The sequence below is a fragment of the Pongo abelii genome, chromosome 1, assembly GCF_028885655.2.
Source record: "Pongo abelii isolate AG06213 chromosome 1, NHGRI_mPonAbe1-v2.0_pri, whole genome shotgun sequence".
NCBI lineage: Eukaryota > Metazoa > Chordata > Mammalia > Primates > Hominidae > Pongo > Pongo abelii.
This window is the reverse complement of record NC_071985.2, coordinates 226,374,470-226,399,306: the sequence shown is the minus strand read 5'-3', so window position 1 is coordinate 226,399,306 and position 24,837 is coordinate 226,374,470. Positions and strand designations below refer to the sequence as shown.

The window sequence follows — 24,837 nt, the reverse complement described above, 5'->3', positions numbered from 1 at the left end:
TCTATTCTAACTGATTTTCTATCTGTTTTATAAGTTATTATGATACGGCTCTTATATGTCCAGCTGTAAATGTGAATTTCTCTATTTTTTCTTATAGTACAGTGAGTTTTTGCTTCATGTATTTTGAAGCTCTTTTATTAGGTGCATATACACTTAAGATTATTATATCCTCTTGATGAGTTGCTCTCTTTATCCTGAAATATATCGTGCTTTGAAGTCTGCTTTGTCTGATATCAGTGTATCCAGTCCAGCTTTATTTTGATTAGTGTTTACATGGTCGGTGTTTTTCATCTTTTCACTTTTAACTTATCTGTGTCTTTATATTTAAAGTAAGTTTCTCGTAACCACCGTATAGTTGGGTATTGCTTTTTATTCATGTGACAGTCTCAGCCTTTTAACTGCAATGCTTGCTTAAACTATTTACATTTAATGTGACTATTGATATGGTTAGGTTTAAGTTAAATCTTTCATCTTGCTACTAATTTTCTGTTTGTCTCATCTGCCCTTTCTTTTTTTCCTCCTACCCTCCTCCTTTTGGGTTAAATTGTGTATTGGCTTCTAAGCATACCTCTTTTTTTTTTTTTTTTTAAGTTTTTGCTCTAGGATTAACTTTTTATTTATTTTTATTTTATCTTATTTTTTACTTTGAGACTGAGTCTCACTCTGTCACCCAGGCTGGAGTGCAGTGATGCCATCTTGGCTCACTGCACCCTCCACCCCCCAGATTCAAGCAATTCTCCTGCCTCCACCTCCCAAGTAGCCGGTACTACAGGCGTGCACCACCACATCTGACTAATTTTTTGTATTTTTAGTATAGACGAAGTTTCACCATGTTGGCCAGGCTGAACTCAAACTCCTGACCTCAGGCGATCCGCCCATCTCGGCCTCCCAAAGTGCTGGAATTACAGGTGTGAGCCACCGCACCCAGCCTGCTCTAGGTTTTACAGTGCACATCTTTTACTTATCACAGTTTACCTTCAAATAGTATACCTATTGTATCACTTTATATATTAGAACCTTAAGACAAAGTACTTCCATATCCCCTTTGTCTTTTGTGCAATTTTTGTCATACATTTTAACGTGTAAAAAAACCCACAATAACATTGTTATTATTTTTGCTTTAAACAGTAACAACCTCTTAAAGTTGTTTTGTGTGGGTGTTTGTTGTTGTTGTTGTTGTTTTGACACAAGGTCTCACTCTGTTACCTAGGCTAGAGTGCACTGATGCAATCATAGCTCACTGTAGCCTCAAACTCCTGGGCTCAAGCAATCCTCCAACCTTAGCCTCCTGAGTAGCTAGGACTACAGGCATGTACCACCACACTCAGCTAATTTTTTATTTTTATGGAGATGGAACCTCACTGTGTTGCCCAGGCTGGTTTCAAACTCCTGGCCTCAAGCAGTCCTCTCATCTTGGCCTCCCGAAGTACCAGGATTACAGGTGTGAGCCACCACGCCCAACCTAAAGATATTTTTTAACGAGGAAAATGTTTGTATTACTTTTTTATTTACATACTTACTTTTTTAAGAAAAATTAAACAAATATTTTTGTTTTGTATTTTTAATTCCTTCAAAGTCAGAAGGTTCTAGAAGGGTCAAATACAAGCTAGGAAAGGAATGATCCATAAGGCTTCATAGCAGCCATAAAGGGATGGTCCTTGGGATGAACAGTTTCTCTGTTGTGACAGGAGGAAGGTGAGGAGGGGGTACATATATCATTAATTGTGTATGTTTGGTATCATAAAGGTGATTAATTTGCTTTCTGATGGCTTCTTTTTTTCCTTAAGAAATAGGTGAGATTGAGGCAGGAAATAGAGAGGTTGAAAATAGTCATTGCTGGGGCTAGGTTAGTGCATGACCAGAGAACTGTAGCAGGATTCCCAGGCATTTTGATGGTGCATGTGAAGTTGGTGATGATGAGTTTATTGTAGAAACACTGTACCCTGTTATATGTGATTTTCTGTATGTATTTGGCGACTTGGGTTTAGGTAAGAACAAAGTCAATAATTGGCTTTATTGGAGTTGGCATTTTGACAGTTACGAAAAGTCAGAGGGAAAAAGAAGTCTAAGGTATTGCAAGGTGTGTAACTGAATGATGAACTGAGGACTCCACTACAGGAAGACTAAGACGCTATTAACACATTTACAGTTGAAATAATTGAACAAGCCCATGAGAGAGTGAAGCTGAGATGTTAATGATTTTGGAGATGGAACAGTTACGGGTGATGATAGAGGACAGTGTGTGTAGCCCACAGGGAGGAGGAAGTTTCCCGGAAGTAATGGTTGGGCTGGCTGAGGAGGAGGACTGTCTGAGGCAAGAGTCTGAAGAATGAGAGCCAATTTGGCAAATCAGTCGGACAGGTCTTTTCTCATTATTTGTTGTTGATTTTTGACAGGAAGCAGCGACAGCAGTATATACTTTACTAGTAGTGTTTATTCTTCTAAAATCTCCCAAAATGGGCAGCAATCTCAGGACGTACAGAAAAAAGAAACATTTCCTAATGTCGCCGAAGAGCCCATCTGGAGAATGATACGGCAGACACCTGAGCGTATTCTCATGACATACCAGGTACCTGAGAGGTAAGAAAGCACTTTAGAAGACCCACTTTTTATATTTTTGTGGTTTCTTTTTTTCTTTTTTTTCTTTTTTGAGACGGAGTCTCGCCCTGTCACCCAGGCTGGAGTGCAGTGGCGCGATCTCAGCTCACTGCAACCTCCACCTCCTGGGTTCAAGCGATTCTTCTGCCTCAGCCTCCTGAGTAGCTGGAATTACAGATGTGCACCACCACGCCTGTCTAATTTTTGTATTTTTAGTAGAGATGGGGTTTGTTTGTGACAGAGTCTCACTCTGTCGCCCAGGCTGGAGTGCCGTGGTGCCATCTCGGCTCACTACAACCTCCACCTCCCAGGTTCAAGATTCTCCTGCCTCAGCCTCCCAAGTAGTTGGGATTACAGGTATGCACCACCACACCCAGCTAGTTTTTTGTATTTTTAGTAGAGATGGAATTTCCTCATGTTGGCCAGGTTGATCTTGAACTCCTGGCCTCAGGTGATCTGCCCACCTCGGCCTCCCAAAGTGCTGGGATTACAGGCGTGAGCCACTGCACCCAGCCTATGGTTTCTTAATGTGTTTTTAAAGACAAAATAATTATTGAATGTTTTATAAATTCCCTTTGAGAAATGTATTTTCAAATTTATTCATTTGAAGTCAAGTGATGAATGATTTCTTAAAATAAGGGTGGCAGTGGTAGTGTCACCTATATTCAGATCCAGACTAAACAGATCTTACACATCATGAGACAAGGAAATAAAGTCTGTGCTTTCCAAGATGGCACACAAGTACAAGAACTTTTTGTTTTAGACTCTTGATTTATTTGCCACTTGTAAAAGAAAAGAGCTAAGGGAAATCTCTTTCTTCCATACACCTCATTAAAACATCATATAGATATTTTCCACCAAGGAAAAAGCCTTTACCAACTTGACAAGGAAATGATCTAGTTATTTCTTTAATGTATGCCTCATGTATTAGAAAATATAAGGTGTATTACCAACCAAAAAGAAGTGCTATTCCTAGATGACAGGAAAAGAACCCTGTGTCTTATTCAGGACTATTAAGATTCTGTTTGTTTGTTTTCAGGGTTAAAGAAATTGTACTAAAAGAAGACCTGGAAAAGCTAGAAAGTATGAGGCAGCAGCAGCCCCAGTTTTCTCATGGGCAAAAGGAGGAGCTGGCTAAGGTGTATAATTGGATTCAAAGCCAGACTATCACTCAAGAAGTCGACATTCAAGTAAGCACAGTAATAATGGCTGTCGTATACTCGTGTGTTTTGGCCAGGTAGTGCTTTTAATATAGGTCGTGTTCTTGCATGATCCCACTAAAAACTTTAATCCTCTGTGGTAGGTGTTATTATTCCCTCTTTACCAATAAGCAACAAGCAGGGAATACACATGTTAAGTAATAAATACGAGGCCATGCAGTTCATTGGGTTTTGAATACAGGTCTTTTTGCCTCCAGGTGGTTTTTTCTTCTACCAGTTGGAATGTTAGGGGACGATAAAGAGTAAAAACACCTGCTTTGATGTGTGATTGACTGCATTTGATAGTTCATTTGTTATGTATTTCAAATATGTCTGCATTGTTTGAAAAGAGTTAAAAAAGATGTAAGATTCACACCAGAGGTAGTATTCATACCAAGCAGAAACTTTAATGGGACCTAAGTGTCTTTTTGCTGTTATGAGTTCTTCTCAATGAGATTATTTGTGAATAGCCTGAACAGTAAAGCTTTGATTTACCAATGGTCCCAACCAGTGTTGGTGGCAGCTGTGGTAATGGTAATGATGGTTGTACTAGTAGTGAGATCTTTATTCCCGCAAGTATCAAGATATGGGAGGTTGAAGAGTCAAGTTAATAACAAGTAGGCCTAGTCCAGTGGCTCACGTCTGTAATCCCAGCACTTTGGGAGGCCAAGGTGAGAGGATCAGGAGTTGGAGACCACGCTGGGCAGCATAGCCAAACCTCATCTCTAATAAAAATCAAAACAGCCAGGTGTGGTGGCATGCACCTATAGTCCCAACTACTCAGGAGGTTGAGGCAGGAGGATTGCTTGAGCCTGGGAAATTGAGGCTACAGTGAGCTATGATCTCGCCAGTGCATTCCAGCCAGTCTCAAAAAAAACAAATAATTCTTGTGTGTGTAAAAATATTTTTAAAAAAGAGAGTAAAGTTAGGTGTTAAAAAGAAGTATGATATTAAGGCTTATGAAGTAAGCAAGACAATGAAATCCTATTACCCCTCTCCCCCTCTTTTTAAAAATTAACATTTTTATTGTGGTATAATACACATAACATGAAATTTACCTTCTGAACTATTTTTAAGTATATAATTCAAGAATATTAAATATTTTCACATTATGCAACCATCGCCACCATCCATCTCCAGAACTCTTTTCATTTTGCAAAACTGAAACTCTGTACCCATTTAACAATAACTTCCCCATTCCTCCTTCTCCCAACCCTTTGCAACCACTGGTCTACTTCCTCTTTTTTCTTTCTTTTTTTTTTTTTTTGAGACAAAGTCTTGCTCTCTTGCCCACGCTGGAGTGCAGTGGCGTGATCTTGGCCCATTGCAACCTCTGCCTCCCAGGTTCAAGCGATTCTCCTGCCTCAGCCTCCAGAGTAGCTGGGATTGCAGGCGCACACCACCATGCCCAGCTAATTTTTGTAGAAATGGCCCCATGTTGGCCAGGCTGGTCTCAAACTCCTGACCTCAAGTGATCTGCCCGCCTCAGCCTCTCAAAGTGCTGGGATTACAGGCAAGAGCCATATGAATTTGACTGCTCTGCACACCTCATATGAGTGGAATCATACATTTTTTTGTCTTGGTGTGACTGACTTACAGACACACCTACTCTCTTGGTTACTATCTGCATGTAGTAACTTTTTACATCCTTTCACTTTCAACCTATTTGTATCTAGATCTAAAGTGAGTAGACAGCATATATCTGAATAGTGCCTTTCAAAATCGGTTCAGTCAGTCTCTGTCTTTTGATTGGAGTATTTAGCCCATTTACATTTAAAGTAATTACTGGTAAAGAAGGACTTACTTGTGTCATTTTGCTGTTTGTTTTCTATGTGCCGTAAAGATTTTTTTTTCCCTCATTGCCTGCATTACTGTCATCTTTTGTGTTTAGTTGGTTTTTTGAAGTGAAATGTAATGCCCTGCTCATTTCCTGTTATGTATATTGTATAGCTATTTTCGTTGTGATAACCATGGGGATTACATTTAGCATTCTAACATATCACTCCAGTTTGAATTTATACCAGCTTAACTTTGATAACCTACAAAAACTCGCTTTTATAGAGCTCCATCTCCATCTTCTTTCAGTTACTGAAGTTATAAAATTAGGTTTTTATACATTGTGTTTCCAAAAACATAATTATTTTTATACATTAATCTATTAAATAATATAGAAAGCAAAATATGAGATTACAAATCAAAGTTAAAATAATACTGGATTTTATAGACTACTAGTTTTCTTTGAATGTATTAGTTTCTTAAATCATGTAGAAAACCACAGAAAGTGGAATTGCACATCGTTTTTGCAATCATAATATTTACCTTCACTGAGATCTTTATTTCTTCACACAGCTTCAGGTTACTGTCCGTGTCCTTTCATTTCAACCCTGCAGGACTCCTGTTAGCATTTCTTGGATGGTAGGTCTAGTGGTGTCAAACTCCCTGGCTTTTGTTTGTCTGGGAATGTCTTCACTTCTCCCTTACTTTTGGCCAAAGGATTTCTTAGTTGACAGTTTTTTTTCTTTAAGCACTTTGAATACACTGGGACACTGCCCTCTGGCCTCCACAGTTTCTGATGAGATATCTGCTGATAGTCTTATCGAGAATCTCCTGCATGTGTGAGTTGCTTCTCCCTTGCTGCTTTTAAGATTATCTTTGTCTTTGACTGCACAGTATTTAATTATAGTGTGGATCTCCGAATTCTGAGTACATCCTAGTTGGAGTTCATTTAGCCTCTTGGACTTTTACATTCATGTTTTTCATCAAACTTGGGGAGTTTTCAGCCATTATTTTTTCGAATAATCTTTCTGCCTCTTTCTCTTTTTCTTCCTCTGGGGCCCCCATAGTGCTTATGTTGGTCCACTTATGGTTTCCCACACGTCCTCCAGGCTCTGTTGACTTTTCTTCAGTCTTTTTTCTTTCTGTTCATCGGACTTGACAGTTTCAATTGTACGGTCTTCATACATGTATTCTTTCTTCTGCCTGCTCAGATCAGCTTTTGAATCCCTCTAGTGAATTTTTCATTTGTTTTGTACTTTTTATTTATGGAATTTCTTTCTGGCTTCTTTTTAGGTTTTCTCTTTATTGATATTTACATTGTTTGTACATTGTTTTCTTGATTTTGCTCCATGTCTTTCTTTAATTCTTTCATCATCTTTTTCTTTCTTTTTTTTTTTTTAAGACAAGGTCTCACTCTGTCACCCAGGCTGGAGTACAGTGGCATGATCATGGCTCACTGCAGCCTCAGTCTCCTGGGCTCAAGCAATCCTCCCACCTCAGCCTCCGGAGTAGCTAGCACACACCACCATGCCCAGCTAATTTTTTAATTTTTGTAGAGATGGAGTTTTGCCACGTTGCCCAGGCTGGTATTGAACTCTTGAGCTCAAGCAATCCACCTGCCTCAGCCACCCGAAGTGCTGAGATTATAGGTATGAGCCAACGCACCCAGCTTTTTTTTTTTCTTTCTTTTTTTTAAGACAGTCTCACTTTGTCACCCAGGCTGGAGTGCAGTGGCATGATCACGGTTCACTGCAGCCTCTACCTCCTGGTCTCAAGTGATCCTCTCAAGTAGCTGGGACTGCAAGTGTGTACCACCATGCCTGGCTAATTTTTTTTCTTTTTTTTTCCAGAGGTGGAGCCTCACTCTGTTGCCTAGGCTGGTCTTGAACTCCTGGGCTCAAGCCATCCACCTGCCTCAGCCTTCCAAAGTGCTGGGATTACAGGCATGAGCCACTGTGCCCTACCAGTTCTTTGATCATCTTTCAGTTGTTATAAAATCTTTGTCTCGCAGTTCTTTCATCTGGTCTTTCTCAGAGACTTTTGCTATTGGTTTATTTTTTCCCTTTGAATGGCCTATACCAGGGGTGTCCAATCTTTTGGTTTCCCTGGGCCACATTGTAAGAAGAATTGTCTTGGGCCACACATAAAGTATACTAACACTAACAATAGTTAATGACTTAAAAAATAATAAATCACTAAAAAAAACTCAAAATGTTTTAAGAAAGTTTATGAATTTGTGTTGGGCCACATTCAAAGCCATCCTGGGCCACATGTGGCCCATGGGCAGCAGGGAGTTGGACAAGTTGGGGCTGTACTTTGGCGTTTCTTTTATGCCTTAATGATTTTTTTTTTTTTTGGTTGAAAACTAGACATTTGAATCTAATAACGTAGTAATTCTGGAAACCAGATTCTCCCCTTTCCCAGGGCTTATTGATTCTTGTTTTATGACTGTTGGAAGACGGGGTCCTTGTTGCCTACTCTGACTCCCACAAGCTGTGTGCAAGCTGCTCCAGGAATACGTGCCTTGTCCAAGGTCGGGGTGGGTAGTTGCTGCTGTGCTTCAAGCTGAAATTGACCACAGGCAACCACAGCTTACCATCTAAGCATTTCCCAGAAAGTTGCAGGCCTTCAGATAGACTCAAGTTCCAAATAGTTACCTCGGACTGACTTTGTCAGTCCAGTTGTTGTCTAGGTGAGGAGACAGAGTCCTAGTCTTCCTACTCTGCCATCTTCCCAGAATAATCTCCCCATCTCCATTTTCAAAGAAAAGAATGAGTGTCTGTCATGTAAGAATGGCTGGGTAGGGTCTCACCAAAAAGCAGGAGCTGGGCTGGTTATTGTAAGTATCTTTTTTTTTTTCAGTGTTGTTCTGGTTGTAAATAGACAGATATATGAAAAATGAGCCCCACAGCAATTTAAACAAAAGCACAGTCCTTTTGCCACTTAGTAATGGGGATGTTTTGTGCAAGCGTCCTAGAGTGTACTCACACAAACCTCGGTGGAGTAGCTTGCTACAATCACTCCTAGGCTCTATGGGACAGCCTTTTGATGCTAGGCTACAAATCTGTACAGCTGTTGCTGTCCTGAATACTGTAGGCAGTTGTAACACAGTGGTACTTGTATATCTAAACATAGAAAAGGTACCATAAAAATGTGGTAAGATAATCTTACAAGACCACCATCATATATGCAGTCTGTTTTTGACCGAAACGTCATGTGGCACACGACTGTATTTAAACAATTTGTCATTTGCCTTTTAATAATAAAGAATGAGGCCGGGTGCGGTGGCTACTACCTGTAATCCCAGCACTTTGGGAGGCCAAGGCAGGCGGATCACGAGGTCAGGGGTTCAAGACCAGCCTGGCCAACATAATGAAACCCCATCTCTACTAAAAAACAAAAATTAGCTGGGCGCGATGGTGGGCACCTGTAGTCCCAGCTACTTGGGAGGCTGAGGCAAGAGAATCGCTTGAACCTGGGAGGCGGAGGTTGCAGTGAGCTGAGATCGTACCACTGCACTCCAGCCTGGATGACACAGCAAGACTGTCTCAAAAAAAAAAAAAAAATAGTTATAATAATAATAAAGAATGAACTATAATGAAATATTTTCAGACATGAATAAGTTGGAGAGTTAGAAACATGTGACCAGCCTTTTACTGTTTTAAAACTCTTTAGGTGACATTGACATCAAGTAACTTGCCTGCTTTTGTTCTTTCTTGGAGGCCTGTGTCACTTGTGAAAATGAAGATTCAGCTGATGGTGCAGCCACATCCTGTGGTCAGATTCTGGTAGAAGACAGCAGTTGAGTGACTGTGAGGATGAACCTTCGTACCCTTTCCGAGACGTGTTACACATACAGACCTTTTTAAGTCCTGGACTTTTAAATGACCATGAAGTTATCATTGAATGTTAAGATTTTTTCTTCTTGATTTTTTAATACACATAATCTTTTTGAAGCAGACATTGTATACAAAATCTTACTTCTCTTTGTTCCTGATATATTAAAATGGCCAGTTAGGCTCTTTTTATAGTTGAATTGTCTTCTAAAGAGATTGGATGGCCTCTAAAGAGGTATGTGTATCTTTATTTCAGATGTCACCCAGAGTAAATTATAATTAGAAGTATAGCTAGAATGAGCCCCAAACCTTAGCCTCATTTATTTTGTTCTGTTACGTAAGTCATTTTCCCCTTAGAGTGCTTGAATAAATCCCACCTACAGGTTGTATACTTTTCATAATGGTTTCCATGAATGTAGTACGTTCATATAGGCTTCATTCAATCTGGCGTTCCCCTCCATAATTAAGATAAAACATTCCGGTTTTCTCACAACACATTAGCACATACTGTCCATTAGCATATCTGGGATAATCAGGTTTTGGGGGTTGAGTTTTGGCCTTCATCTTTGTAGATCCCTTTTCTATTGATTTCCCACCTTCCGGTGAGATTCTTGAAAGTCTTATCTTAAAAATCGATCCGCTTACCATGGGCCTATTCTTGTGAGAGTTTCAGTTAGCATTTGCATGTGTAATATTAAAATGAAAGAGCTTCTTACTCACCCAGTGCTGTTGCTCTTTTGAATATTTTTGTTTTTAAAATAATGATTGTAAAAAGTTTTACAAGTAATGTAAAAGCTAGTATCATTCTTACATACTTCTGTGTTTAAATTTTCATTCTTACCGAAACAGTTAACTCTTTCTTTCCAATCAATTTATACAAAAGAGGTCGCTCCAGCCCTACCACAGGTCTGATTGGCACTGCCTTTTGTTTGCCCTTGAACAGGGCAGTGTCGTGGGGACTGCAAAAGAGAAAACGTCCAGGCGAGCCCAGTTGTCCTCGCCCACGGGGCCCTGCAGGCTCCATCAGTCACTGCTTTCTATGGCGTTTGTAGTTGTGTCTTTTAAGAAGTGAGTGTGATTGTTTACTTGATAAATCAGCTCACTCTCTGGTGCTCTTTAGAGAAGTCCCTGATTCCTTCTTAAACTTGGAATGATACATGAAATTCACACCCCTGCAGATCAGAAAAAACAAATAGAAGAAAATGAAGGTTACAGTAACCTTTTGTCTTTATATAACTTGCAACAAACTAACTTATTTTTTTTTCCTTTTTTTGTTTTTGTTTTTTTATGGTTTTTTAAGGAAAATACTTCTTTCTCCTTTGAAGTTTTACAGCTTTTTGTAAATGCGTCTTGATAATGATTAGGAAAATCGACCTTTTCATCCATGATGACTATCCTCATAGCTCAGATTTCCTTTCAAAGTAGTGGTTTTCTGGATGGTAATTCCATCTTAAGGTGTCAGAACTATTTTCAAATGCTGCCTTTGACAGTTCTTGGAATTTTCTAACATTAAGCAGTTCCATGCAAATATTCCTGTTTTATAAATAGCTCTCATAGTCTGCTCCATCTTGATAGTTAAGTGATTTCTGAAGCGTTTGTGTGTGTGTTGATCAGGTTGTGTGATATTTTTGCTTGATAAATAATAAAATTTGAAACAATTAACCAGCCAGTAGATTGTCTGTCAGTGACCTTCTGTAGTAATAAAGTTTTTGCCAATGTAAATAAAAACGGTATCTGTAGCTATCAGTATCATTGCGCATTCATATATGCTAAGCCTTATGTTCTCTAATAGAAGCCTTTCTTTTCCATTGTGTCTGGATATTTGTATTATCCAAATGTGCTTATTTCTTTGCCTTAGCACACATTTTATGGAGTACTTGTTATACTAGGTTTGATTTGAAACTGGTGCTTGTCACAGAACTGTCAGAGCATGAGGAGCGCTCCTCCTGTGGGTGGACGCGTTGACCCACTCACAGGTTGCACCTGCTGCTGGTGGTGAGCAGGGGTCTCAGCAGCTTGACCACCGCCCCCCGAGGGGGCTCTCCCCAGCTTAAACTTTGTTGTTTAAATTTGTTAACTTTTTATATTAATGACTATTGAAAGTGGTAATAAAAATTTATATTACAGGCTTCAATGTTTACATGAATGTTACCCAAAACTGTGTTTTCTTTGGTCAGAGGTCAAGATTTATGACAAAGAAGATGCTGTATGAATGGAAATCATTTTGCAATTGAGTGAAACTTCATTGTAATTCACAGTGTAAATTTAATCCAAACTGAGATTTTGTTTCAACTGAATTTATAATTAACTCTGAATTTGTTTTTAATCATTAGTAATATTTCAATTGGGTATCTTTTTAAGTAAAAACAACAAATAAACTCTGTACATGTAAAACGTGAGAAATTGTCCTGCCCTGTGTCAACAAATCTTTGAATGTGTATTCTGTATCATTTAGAACTGCTTCTTATGATCTATTGAGGGGCCCTCATATTAGTTAACCTCGCGTTTCTCAGCCGCATTCTGTGTTTGCCTTGGCCAGTGTGTCTGAGCACCTACTATGTGGAGGATGAAGATGCAGGCACTTTGAAATGTATTGGCTTATTTAGCCCGTTTACACCTGGTGTTCCATTATTGGAACGCTAAGCTTGTGGGAGCTAGGGTGAACCTGTGTACAAGATCTGACTGTGTAACTGGTGGCAACAAAATCTAGAAATTAAAATAGGGAACAAGATCCTGAAGCCAGCAGAGCTTTTTAAAGTTGACACCTTTCAGACCATTTGCACCTTTCTTTTCTACAACAAAAACCATAATAAGAGCAGGAAGAAAAATAGCTAAGTATACTTCGCGTGTATACTACTCTGACAGGTGCTGGTCTAAGTGCTTGACATGAATTCTTTAATCCTCACAACTGCTCTCTGAAATAAGCATTGTTATTGTCATTTTACAGAGAAGTAAACTGAGGCAGGGGAGTCAAGTAACTGGATCAGAGACTCACAGCTGGTGCGCACTGGGAGGAATCTGACCCTGGAAACCTGATGCAAAGCCCCAATCTGTATGAATCATCACCTGATACACTAAAATGAGTAGGGACTTCAGAATTCTGCAGTGGAATTCCACTTTTAAGTTATCTCTGATACAGGAACAGTTTTATGGTGCCAACATTCTGTTCCAGAGAACTGGTTTAATTTCAACATTGAGATACACACCACAGTGTTATCATAGCTATCCTCAATGTTAGCATGTTTCTGAGCTTGCACGTTCATTCCAGTTTAAAACATCTCTCCCTTAGATTTGTTCTTGATGTCTTTTTTTTTTTTTTTTTTTTTTTGAGACGGAGTCTCGCTCTATTGCCAGGCTGGAGGGCAGTGGTGCCATCTCCACTCACTGCAAGCCCTGCCTCCTGGGTTCACGCCAATCTCCTGCCTCAACCTTCTGAGTAGCTGGGACTACAAGCCACCACGCCCGGCTAATTTTTTTGTATTTTTAGTAGAGACGGGGTTTCACCATGTTAGCCAGGATGGTCTCAATCTCCTGACCTCGTGATCCACCCGCCTCAGCCTCCCAAAGTGCTGGGATTGCAGGCGTGAGCCACCACACCCGGCCAAGTTCTTGATGTCTTTAGGGTAAACTCTCTGAGACCTGTACTCTCTAGGAAACTTGTGATGGTCAGTGACAAGATTGACAGAAGTTGCGTGTTGCTGTTTGGTTGGTGCAGACCCCTCTGGAATGTGGTGGGATGTCAGAGCTCAATGAGAGAAACAAGTTTCTCATAAACACCAGGCCTCCCCTATACGTGGTTCTGTGTAGAACCACACACAACTCTCAGGAGTTCACACTGTATATTCTATACATACATAAACCACATTTATACAGATGTATTCACAGAAGTCAGTACTTAAACACATAGTTTTTAAAAATTCGTAAGCCAAGCTCTTTCTTCCACAATCGTAAATCTTGCCTCAGCTTTCTTCTCTCTGTAAGAGACATCAAGGTGTTTTTCCCAGTGTAAGAAACTGTGATCCTTGAGCTCACAGAAACTGAGATCATACAAGTTTCAATGTTAAAAGATTAAAATTGTCAAGTGTTCAGTACTTTGGTCAACCAAGAGAAAGAATCTCAGCACATGAACTTCCCCCACGAACTTCAGAAACCAAGGAGCATCAGACGCTCCTGCACTTCATCTCAGACACCCGTAACTAGAGATTTTTCCAAGCTAAGACACTGGTTTCTTTTTATTTTATTTTTTATTTTATTTATTTTATTTTTTATTTTCAAGACAGTCTTCCTCTGTTGCCCAGGGTGGAGTGCAGTGGTGCGATCTCGGCTCACTGCAAGCTCCACCCCAAAGGTTCGAGCGATTCTCGTGCCTCAGCCTCCTGAGCAGTTGGGACTACAGGCACCCACCACCATGCCCGGCTAATTTTTGTATTTTTGGTAGAGACAGGGTTTCGTCATGTTGCCCAGAATGATCTCAAACTCCTGGTCTCAAGTGATCCACCCATTTCAGCTTCCCAAAGGGCTAGGATTACAGGCGTGAGCTACTATGCCTGGCCATAATTTATTTTTTAAGTAATATGTTGTCTTTTTAAAAGGTTGAGAGGACATCATAGCTAAGATAATGTAGTTTATTTAAATGATTTGCCATTTAACAAGTTTAACTTTCATGAGTTTTTCTTAGTGTTTGCTTCTGTTCATTCATTAGCTTTGCTTCTGAATTTTCAAAGAATTTTCTAAGGATAAATGGAAGAAAAGAATAATTATAAATTTTCAGGACACGTTTATAGGGAAAATAACCACTCATGATATGTGCAAAACATAGAGGATTTATTTTCCAGGTATTAATGAACAGGGTGTAGTTTGCCTAGTTTTTCTCCACACTTTTCAAATCAAGCATTGTGTTATTTTTCATGTTCTAAGGTGGGTGTTTCTGAGCTGACTAACATGCTCATTTCACTTCAGACACAGTATTTCCAGAAGCAATCAGGAGTCTCACGTTTCTTGTATGGTTTCCAGGTTCTGGCCAAAAGATGACTCAGTAAAATGTTAGGATCTTGTCCAGAGAAATCCTGAAACTAAAACAATCCAAACAAACAAACAAAAACAGATAAGTTACCAATGAGTTAAGATTCCTATAAGAAAAAGGAATCTTGAGTCAAGACATTGGACTTCTTAAAAGTATTTGCATTTTTCCCTGGACTGTAATTGTAACAAGAGTGTCCCGGGCCCGTGGGGCTCCTGTGCCCACCTCCCCACCTCTAATGAGTGTCCTTCCAGTCTGTTCAGCCCAGTGATTGTCCTGAATTTTCCTAAACCCTCATCGACTGATTTCTATTTAAAGCATTTCAGTGGCTGGGCAGGTGGCTCACGCCTATAATCCTAGCACTTTAGGAGGCTGAGGTGGGCAGATCACTTGAGCCTAGGAGTTTGAGATCAGCCTGGGCAACATGGTGAAACCCCGTCTCTACAAAAATTAGCTGGGTGTGGTGGCGGGCTCCTGTAGTCCCAGCTACTCGGGAGGCTGAGGCATTAGAATTGCTTGAACCTGGAAGGTAGATGTTGCAGCGAGCCGAGATCACACCACTGCACTCCAGCCTGGGTAACAGAGCGAGACCCTGTCTCAATAAATAAATAAATAGTAACATGTTCTGTGCATTTATTGTCTTCTGTGTATTGTATGTATTGTGTATACTGTATTGTATTGTATTGTATTCTTTTGAGATGGAGTCTTGCTCTGTTCCCCGGGCTGGAGTGAAGTAATGCGATCTCCTCTCACTGCAACCCCCACCTCCAGGTTCAAGTGATCCTCCCGCACCAGCCTCCCGAGTAGCTGGGATTACAGGTGCATGCCACCATGCCTGGCTAAGTTTTGTATTTTTTGGTAGAGACGGGGTTTCGCTATGTTGCCCAAGCTGGTCTTGAACTCCTGGCCTGAAGCGATCCGCCTACCTTGGCCTCCCCTGCTGGGATGACAAGTGTGAGCCACCACACCCGGCCTTCTGTACATGGTTCAGGTCAACGTCTGGAGCGTGGCCTTCTTCCATTAGATGTTGTCTTGCAGTGCCCTTCACACTTTGCCATGCATGCGAATCACCTGGGGATCTTGTTCAGATGCAGATTTCGCTTCCGCAGGTCCTAGGTGGGCCTAAGATTCTGCATCCCTCACTGGCTTCCAGGTGCTCCCTGTGCTGCTGGCGGTGGGCCGCATGTTAGATGGTGAATGAGAGCACAAGTGGATGCCAGACTTGAGAGCAGGGACCTCACCTATTTTTTTCATTCTTTCACAACTTATTTGATTTATCCAAAACAGGCACTGGGTAGGTTCCTGTTGCATTCAGATCTTATATCAATCAAAATTTGGAAAAATTAATGTTTTGAAATAATGCTGGCCAATTATTATTATTTTGAGATGAAGTCTCACTCTTGTCCCCCAGGCTGGAGTGTGATGGCGCGATCTTGGCCCACTGCAACCTATGCCTCCTGGGTTCAAGTGATTCTCCTGCCTCAGCCTCCCGAGTAGCTGGGATTACAGGCGCCACCACGCCTAGCTAATTTTTGTATTTTTAGTAGAGACGGGGGGGTTTCACCATGTTGGCCAGGCTGGTCTCGAACTTCTGTCCTCAGGTGGTCCGCCCGCCTCGGCCTCCCAAAGTGCTGGGATCACAGGTGTGAGCTACCGTGCCTGACCATGCTGGCCAATTATTTTAAGGTGCGGTTTCCACCAAGAACACTCCTCTAGTTCATGAATTCAGAGTCCTGTAAAATCAGTACAGAATGTTCACCTTTTTAAACCTAGCTCATAAATAGAGTCACTTACCTTTCTCAAATTTCCTCTTGGGTTAAAAATGTTGGTACTCGAGTCTGAAAAACAGTTTTGAAACCAGTTCATCAGATCTGTTGTTTCTCTTGTATGCTTGTTTTAAAATACACAAAATAATATTACTAAATTATGTCTAGTTTCTGGTCTGTTTCCACATTGCAGCAAGCTTTTCTTGAATGCAGACAGGCACTCCTGTTCTTATCTCGAATTCACAAAAGTCACTGCATTGCCCTCAGTAACGCAGCAGTCCAGTAGCTCCTCAAAGATATTTTATAACAAATGAACTCCTGTCTATTAAACAATACCTATCTTAAAAGGCTCAATTTTTTTTTTTTTTTTTTTTTTTTTTTTTTGGAGACAGAGTCTTGCTCTGTTGCCCAGGCTGGAGTGCAGTGGTGAGATCTTGGCTCACCACAACCTCCGCCTCCTGGATTCAAGCAATTTTCCTGCCTCAGCCTCCCTAGTAGCTGGGATTACAGGTGCCCGCCACCATGCCCGGCTGATGTTTGTATTTTTAGTCAAGATGGGTTTTCACCATGTTGGCCAGGCTGGTCCTAAACTCCTGACTTCAAGTGATCTGCCCACCTCGGCCTCCCAAAGTGCTGGGATTACAGGTGTGAGCCACCACGCCCAGCAAAAAGCTCAATTTTGTTTCTAGAACTTCCTGAGCATTTGGGTCAATGCTTGGAGGAATGTGGCCACGGGGGAATAAGCTGACATTTTATTAATGACTTTCTGTGTGACTCGAGTATTTTACTTGCCTTGACTCATTGACTCTTCACAAGTTACCTTCTGAGGTGGAAACTTAATCATTCCTGATTACAGATTAAGAAACTGGAGTACAGAAAGATTCATTTAAGGTTTCAGTAAATGGGAAACTAGGATTTTAAATTGCACTCACTGGAAACTGGAATAATTACCACCAACCCCTACCCCGCAAAAATAAAAGTCCACACAGAAAGACAAAATGCTGAGGTACCAAAGAGCACGGTGCATGCAAGGAGCTGCTGGGGAGAAGAAGGTTGCACAGGCCGGGAGGGGAGGGTGTTGGTAATTACTTATTTTATATAGCTCATCTTTATATTCCAAAATAGAACTTTACCTCTTCTAGATGAGGACAGACGGTAAGTTCAGTAGCAATTAAATCAGACACGCTATAAACATGAGAAGCATTTTACCTGCTTTCCTGAGAATATCCCCTTTTTCTGCACCCAGCATCTCTGGCAGTATCTGTAGAAGGGAAGCTCTTTCTAGCTCCTCCGGAGTTAAGCGCGCATCTTCATGAGGTGCTACAGAGTAAAAACAGATACTTACAATTCGGTTCATCCTTCAGTTACTTCTGTTCCTTGTGTCTTTGGCAAGCACCAGAGATAGGGAGATGAACACTAGAAAAGCCTCCAACGCTGAGTTCATGATGTGTCATCAGTGTTATTCTAAAAGAGGCAGAAATGCTACCAGCCCGTGTGCCAGCCAGCAGAACGGGAAGCCGGGAGACGTGGATCTGACACCCGCGTGATGCGCCAAGCCCCTCGGTTGCCTTGAACGAGAGCTGAGGGCTAAGCCACAGCCTTTCTCAAAACCATTTTGGTTCAAAAAGTCTGACTCTCCCTCATTTCTACTTATCTACTACTGCCTACTGCCTTTTTGCTTTTAGATATTTGGGTGGTGAAATCGGAGAGGAAAAAGAAAGATTGTTTACGATCTTCCTATAAAGCCAGTAGGATGGTATCACCTCTTCTCTTACTGAACTTCAAGATTTCAATACAATTATTATACTTAGAAATGGCTTCAAAATCATCTGTAAGAAACTTGATTGTGGCATTTCCTATGTGAAATGTGGTCGACCAGATGGCACATAGAATGTGTGGTAAGTGTGCTTAAAGTGTGTGGAAAGGGCACACCGGAGTGTCAGGTGTGGTAAGTGTAGACCTGCTGCTGTGTTGCGATTCGAGGTTGTGGGAGTCAGGGTGGAAGGCCATGTGTGGGACCGGCGTGCCACAGGCTTACAAATAGCTGCAACCTTGATTGGAGGACAGTGAGCAGATCATCATAAAGGCATCTGAGCACATTCACAGCACTTCTGAAGACTGTTAATGAAAATCTATAAAATTTCATCATCTATAAATGCTGATAGGAAAGCTCATTTCTGGAGAAATAAATGAGAACAAATTCTGAGATAAGCTGCCACTTGTTTCGAATTTGTGTGAGATACTAGACTCATTTTATCTATGTTTCTTAAATTACTTGTAAATTTTTTAAGATGACAGTAGTAGCTGAATATTTTCACTTATTTCATCTTGAGATGTGTGCTGTTTCTTTGTAAATAGCAGAGATTCAGTAAAGGTAATGCCTGTGTTTAACCATTAAGAGGACAGCCAGTGATCATCTCAGTGACACGGGAAGTTGGTTGGCAGTGCCTGATGACAGTGCTTGATGATCATCAGAAAGCTGCTCGGGATGAACTTTTAGAGACTAGAAACTATAAAATCATTGGCTTAAAAGAGGGTTTTTTTTTTCTTTATTTAAAAAAAGCCTAGAAGTACTCAAGATTAAAGATAAGTAAGATTAAATCTAGTTACATTTTTGATGGAACCTAATCCTCAAACATTAGCCTTCTCATTTCGTAAACTAAATGGAAAGATAATGGCAAAATGAGAACCTACTTGACTGATATGTATTTCTTTAACTCAACTTAGACTTAAACTGAATTAACATAAATCAAAAGGAAACGATCAATATACTTGGAAGTCTATGAACTCCCTAGTTCCCTAGTTTGTCATTTACTAAAAAATTTTTAGTAAACATTTTTGTTTCATAGAACACATATCAGATGATTTTTTAAACATAAAGTGAAACAAATAAATCCATTAATAATCTATAATTAGAACAACCAGTGCTACATTCAACCAGTTCATTTAAAGTAAAAACTAAAAGTAATGATGTTTTAAATTTCATGCAATTTTTAAAATTGGAAAAATGTATATATTACCCAAAACAAGAGTTTGAACTACAGAGGTAACATGAAACAAGCAATTATCCTCTTCTCCTTTTACATTGTAGAGACAGAGAGAAAAAAAAAACTGTATCCATTACTACATCTAAAATGTGCAGTAAGGATCCTTTAATATTCTTTTCAAAGCTGGGACTATTGAGAGAACAAGACTCATGACTCCTTTGAACAGGAATCCCATTCTTATCTCTAACATTGAATTTAAGACTAGTAAAGGCTCTTTCAAGACTAAGGTAAGGGGAAAAAAATCTTACCTGAGAGTTGAAAGGATATTTCCCTGGAGTCAAGGAGAGGAAGAGCTAAGAGAGGATTTAAAAATCCTATGAAAAGCAAACAGCAGGAGGCCAGCTTATACATGATTGCTACAAGATAGACCGCTTCCTTCTTGGCTTCTGTTGTAGAGAACTTTCAACTCTCTCCTTCTCACTCTGCCTGCTCACTGATTATATATATCATCCTATGACCTCACATCATCCTCTCCAAATAAAAAAAAAATGAATTTATTGGCTATGGAGGCTAAAAGGCAATCACTTTGCATTGATGTAATTTTTCAAGGTAACAAGTCATAGACAATAAATTAACTGTCTTGTTGCCTAGTGTACAAAGTAGGTATTATATAAAGAATGGTGAGTTTATAAATCTGGCAAAAGAGGTAACTTACAGCAATAAATCATGAATTAAAAAAAGGCTTGGATATGAGTTGAAGTGGCCAAAGCAAAGAGACGTGGATTTATGAGTCCGAGCAGAAGTGACGCAGAGCATAAGATGAAATACGTTGGTTTCCATTTTTTAGTCTTTCATGAGTGAGTAGATGAGTTGCCATGTTGTGTTTGGGACTGCCATCCCTGAAGAATGACAATCTGTGGATTAAAACTTAAAACCAGCTATTTCCTTTAAAACAGTGAAAAGTTAAAATACATAGCAAACATATGCTCCAGGCTCAAGACACTTATGTACATACGCATGGCCTCATGTGAAGCCACAAGCACTTCAGTCTTCAGAGAAAGGAAATAACTTCATAAAGTTGACTATTATTCAGTAAGGAGGGAGGAAGGACTTACACCAGAAAACTCACTGATAAACATTTCCAGAACGTGGCCTCTACTCCCAATTGTACTCTGCCCAGGCTGGTCCAAGCCCGGATGCGTAGAAAGGTCCCTGACAGGCGTCCTGAAGTCTACCTTCAGGCCTGCCACAGGCTCAGCACAGCAGAGTGATGCCAGAAGCATCTGCGTAAGTCAGATCATGGTAGTTCTTTGCTCAAAACTTTCTGTGGACCTAAACACAAAAGTTACAAAGATAGGCCAGGCACAGTGTTTCACGCCTGTAATTTCAGCACTTTGAGAGGCCGAGGCAGGAGGATCACTTGAATTTAGGATTTCAAGACCAGCCTGGGCAACATAGAGAAACACTGTCTCGGCCGGGTGCAGTGGCTCACGCCTGTAATCCCAGCACTTTGGGAGGCCTAGGCAGATGGATCACAAGGTCAGGAGTTTGAGACCAGCCTGACCAACATGGTGAAACCCCGTCTCTACTAAAAATACAAAAATTAGCTGGGCGTGGTGGCATGTGCCTGTAATCCCAGCTACTCAGGAGGCTGAGGCAGGAGAACTGCTTGAATCCAGGAGGCGGAGGTAGCAGTGAGCCAAGATTGCGCCACAGCACTCCAGCCTGGGTGACAGAGCGAGACTCTGTCTAAAAAAAAAAAAAAAAAAAAAAGAGCGAGAGAGAAACACTGTCTCTACCAAAAATACAACAATTAACCAGGTATGGTGGTGCATGCCTGTATCACTTGAGCCTGGGAAGTTGAGGCTGCAGTGAGCCAAGATCGCCCCACTGCACTCCGGCCTGGGTGACAGAGCGAGACCATGTCTCAAAAAAAAAAAAAAAAGAAGAAAGAAAAAAAGTGGTTACAATGTAATGATACAACTACTAGGGGAAAAAACATGAACACCTTCACAGCCTCAGGTTAGGCGAATATTTCTTAGACAAGACACAAATCACACGGGAAAAAAATTGGAATAAGTTCAAGAGATCTATGTACCTCAGGGTGACTCTGATTAATAACAATATACAGTTGATTTCTAAAAATCGATTTTGTGTTCTCATCGCCAAAAAATGCTAAAAATGTGAAGTAATACACATGCGAATGAGCTTGATTCAGCCATTCCACAATGTATGCATATATCAAAACATCAAACTAATCATCATCATCATCATCATCATCATCATGGCCAGGCACAGTGGCTCACACCTGTAATCCCAGCACTTTGGGAGGCCGAGGCAGGTGGATCACCTGAGGTCAGGAGCTCAAGACCAGCCTGGCCAATGTGGTGAAACCCCGTCTCTACTAAAAATACAAAAATTAGCTGGGCGTGGTGGCAGGTGCCTGTAGTCCCAGCTACTTGGGAGGCTGAGGCAGGAGAATTGCTTGAACCTAGGAGGCAGAGGTTGCAGTGAGCCCAGATCACACCACTGCACTCCAGCCTGGGCAGCAAGAGCAAAACTCCATCTCAAAACAAACAAACAAACAAGTCATGATGTATACCATAGATTCCATTTTTGTAAATTAATCAATAGATGAACAAAACTGATAAATTGGACTTTATCAAAATTAGAAACATTTGCTCAAGATACTGGTAAGGAAATGAAAAAGCTGAGCAAGGCACGGTGGCTCATGCCTGTAATCCCAGCATTTTGGGAGGCCGAGGCGGGCAGATCACCTGAGGTCAAGAGTTTGAGACAAGCCTGGCCAACATGGTGAAACCCCATGTCTACAGAAAATAAAAGAATTAGCCAGGCGTGGTGGCGGGCACCTGTAGTCACAGCTACTCAGGAGGCTGAGGCAGGAGGATAGCTTCAACCTGGGAGGCGGAGGTTGCAGTGACCTGAGATCATGCCACCGTATTCCAGCCTGGGCGATATGACAAAAGGTTTGAAAAGGACTTCAGGCTGGTCTTGACCTCCTGGCCATAAGTGATCCACCTGCCTCAGCCTCCCAAAGTGCTGGGATTACAGGTGTGAGCCACCACATCTGGCCATTATTACTATTATTATTATTATTATGATTATTATTATTATTATTTTGAGACAGGATCTCACTCTGTCACCCAGGCTGGAGTTCAGTGGTGTGATCATGGCTCACTGCAGCCCTGACCTCCCAGGCTCAAGCAATTCTACGTTGGCCTTCCAAATAGCTGGAACCACAGGCACATGCCACCACGCTCAGCTAATTTTTTTTTCAGATGAGGTCTCACTGTGTTGCCCAGGCTGTTCTCAAAATCTTAACCTCAAGCAACCCTCCTGCCTCAGCCTCAGGCTTCCAACCCTCTGGGATTACAGGCGCAAGCCACCATGCATGGCTTTTTTATTTTTTGTACAGACAGGGTCTTGCTGTGTTGCCCAGGCTGGTCTCAAACTCCTGGGCTCAAGAGATTCTCCTGTCTCGGCCACCGGAAGTGCTGGGATTCCAGTTGTGAGCCTCCGCACCTGGCTATCGCACTATTTTATGTATTTATCCTTTACAGTAGGCAGACTCGATAAATATTTGTTGAATCAGCGAGTGGGGCACCAGCCCTATGGGAGTCTCTGTTTAGGGGAAAGAACGGTGAACAAAATAAAAAGTTTCTACTCTCATGAACTTTCTGACTGGAGGCGATAGACAACAACATTAACATACGCTGTAGGAATTGTTTATTGCTGTGAAGAACAATAACAAGGAGACAGTACAGGGGCAGGTGGTCAGGGCAAGTGTGATTTCAGACAGGGCCCTCGGGATGCCCTGGGAAAGGGGCATCTGAGCAGGAACCGAAAGGAACAGGGCAGCCATCCTTTCAGTGGTGAGTGGAGTGTGGAGCCTCCAGCAAGAGAAGTCGGGGAAGCGTGGCCTCCGATGAGGAGGAACTGAAAGAAGATTCCTGCGAGGGCAAATAAAGTGAAGAGGGTCCCTGGGGGGCCCCTGCTGCTGACAGTTGGGGAACCTTCCCGAAGGCCCAGGCTGGCTGTGTGGGAGTGCCTGGAGGCCTCGGAGGAGTGCCCAGGGCGAGTGCTCGCACACTGTCCTCTAAGATGGAAAGTGCTCGAACCACTTAAGGCTTGTTAACTCTTTCGACAGATATTTCTCAGCACCCCCATGTGCCAAGAGGGTCGGACAGAGGACGGAACCTAACGTCCAAGAGAAACCACTTCCATCTAATTTAAGAAAACAGCCGGGCACGGTGGCTCACACTTGTAAGCCCAGCACTCTGGGGGGCCGAGGCAGGTGCATCACCTGAGGCCAGGCGTTTGAGACCAGCCTGGCCAACATGGTGAAACTCCATCTCTACTAAAAATACAAAAATTAGCCGGGAGTGGTGGTGGGTGCCTGTAATCCCAGCTACTCGGGAGGCTAAGGCAGGAGAATCGCTTGAACCCAGGAGGCGGGAGTTGCAGTGAGCCGAGATCACGCCATTCCACTACAGCCTGGGCCACAAAGGAAGACTCTGTAGGAAAGTAAAGAAAAGGAAGAAAGGAAGAAAGGAAGAAAGGAAGAAGGAAGGAAGGAAGGAAGGAAGGAAGGAAGGAAGGAAGGAAGGAAGGAAGGAAGGAAGGAAGGAAGGAAGGAAGGAAGGAAGGAGGGAAGGAAGGAAGGAGGGAAGGAAGGAAGGAAACGAAGCATGTTGGGAAAACACTGGATAGCTTCCAGAATCCCAGGAAAAGTGGAGGAGCAGCGACCAGGATCCCACTGGCCTTCTGACCTCTGCCTTCTGCCCTCAGTGACTTGACTCCTCCCTCTTCCCTCCTTCCTCTCCCTACTCACCCTTGCTCTCTCCACAATCCCCCATCTCTCCTGTAATTCAACCTTTTGCCCTCAATGCCCAAAATAAGTGCATTAAGTATCAAAATGTAATTTTAGTAATCATTAAAATAGTAACTAAAAGATTATAAAAATTTGGAAAATATAATATAAGAACTAGAATATCAGGTAGTTACTATGTTAAAAAAAAAAGGTGAGCTTGTGGGCAAGCACTGGTGGTGTCATTTTACAGAATTGAAAATAAAGGGATTTTTTTCTTTTCTTAAAATGTTTTGGTGGAGCATGGTGGCTCACACCTGCAATCCTAGCATTTTGGGAGGTCGAGGCAGGAAGATCACCATACCCAGGAGTCTGAGACAAGCCTAGGCAACATAGTGAGATCCTGTCTCTACAAAAAATAAAAAACTTAGCCAGGAGTAGTTGTGCACCTGTGGTCTGGGCCACTTGGGAGGCTGAGGTGGGAGGATCACCTAAGCCTGGGAGGTTGAGGCTGCAGTGAGCCGTGATCATGCCACTGCACTCCAGCCTGGGCAACAGAGTGAGACCCAGTCTCCAGAAAAAAAAAAAAAAAAGTTGTTTTACATTATCTGTTTGTGTATTACATATGCATGTTTAAATATATGTAAAGCACTCATGAAGTCTCACAAAGAGGAAGGACAGACTCAGGCCAAGAGACAGGGGGTCTTTGAAGACCCTTGAGGACCATTTCAAAATGAGGTGGGAGGTGAACTCCTGGGCTCCAAGGAAGAGGCTGTTTGCCAAGCTTTGTCATTCCCTGGTGACTCAGGGGGTACTTCTGACAGTTA

General features: G+C 41.6%; 2 protein-coding genes across 14 annotated transcripts in view; one reads left to right on the top strand and one right to left on the bottom strand.

Annotated features, from left to right (window-relative positions):
* PER3 (period circadian regulator 3) overlaps window positions 1–11,812 on the top strand; it is a 60,858-nt gene extending 49,046 nt beyond the window's left edge. For 11 of the 13 annotated variants that reach the window (XM_024231853.3, XM_063720206.1, XM_054557070.2 and 8 more), the window contains exons 20-22: window positions 2,397–2,580; window positions 3,638–3,788; window positions 9,296–11,812. In XM_024231853.3, the coding sequence (XP_024087621.2) occupies window positions 2,397–2,580; window positions 3,638–3,788; window positions 9,296–9,379 (419 nt within the window). In that variant the 3' untranslated portion in view covers window positions 9,380–11,812. Of the gene's footprint in view, window positions 1–2,396; window positions 2,581–3,637; window positions 3,790–9,295 lie in introns of those variants that run through there. The other 2 variants (XM_054557083.2, XM_054557085.2) reach the window with 1 other exon arrangement.
* Window positions 11,813–14,214: 2,402 nt separating this feature from the next.
* On the bottom strand, window positions 14,215–20,082 carry UTS2 (urotensin 2). The gene is made up of 5 exons (XM_002811553.2): window positions 19,898–20,082; window positions 19,491–19,513; window positions 17,405–17,515; window positions 16,224–16,267; window positions 14,215–14,481 (listed from the first exon to the last, which is right to left on the bottom strand). Exons 1-5 carry the CDS (start codon window positions 20,020–20,022, stop codon window positions 14,365–14,367), a joined length of 420 nt encoding a protein of 139 aa, XP_002811599.2. The 5' UTR covers window positions 20,023–20,082; the 3' UTR covers window positions 14,215–14,364.
* Window positions 20,083–24,837: the final 4,755 nt, after the last annotated feature.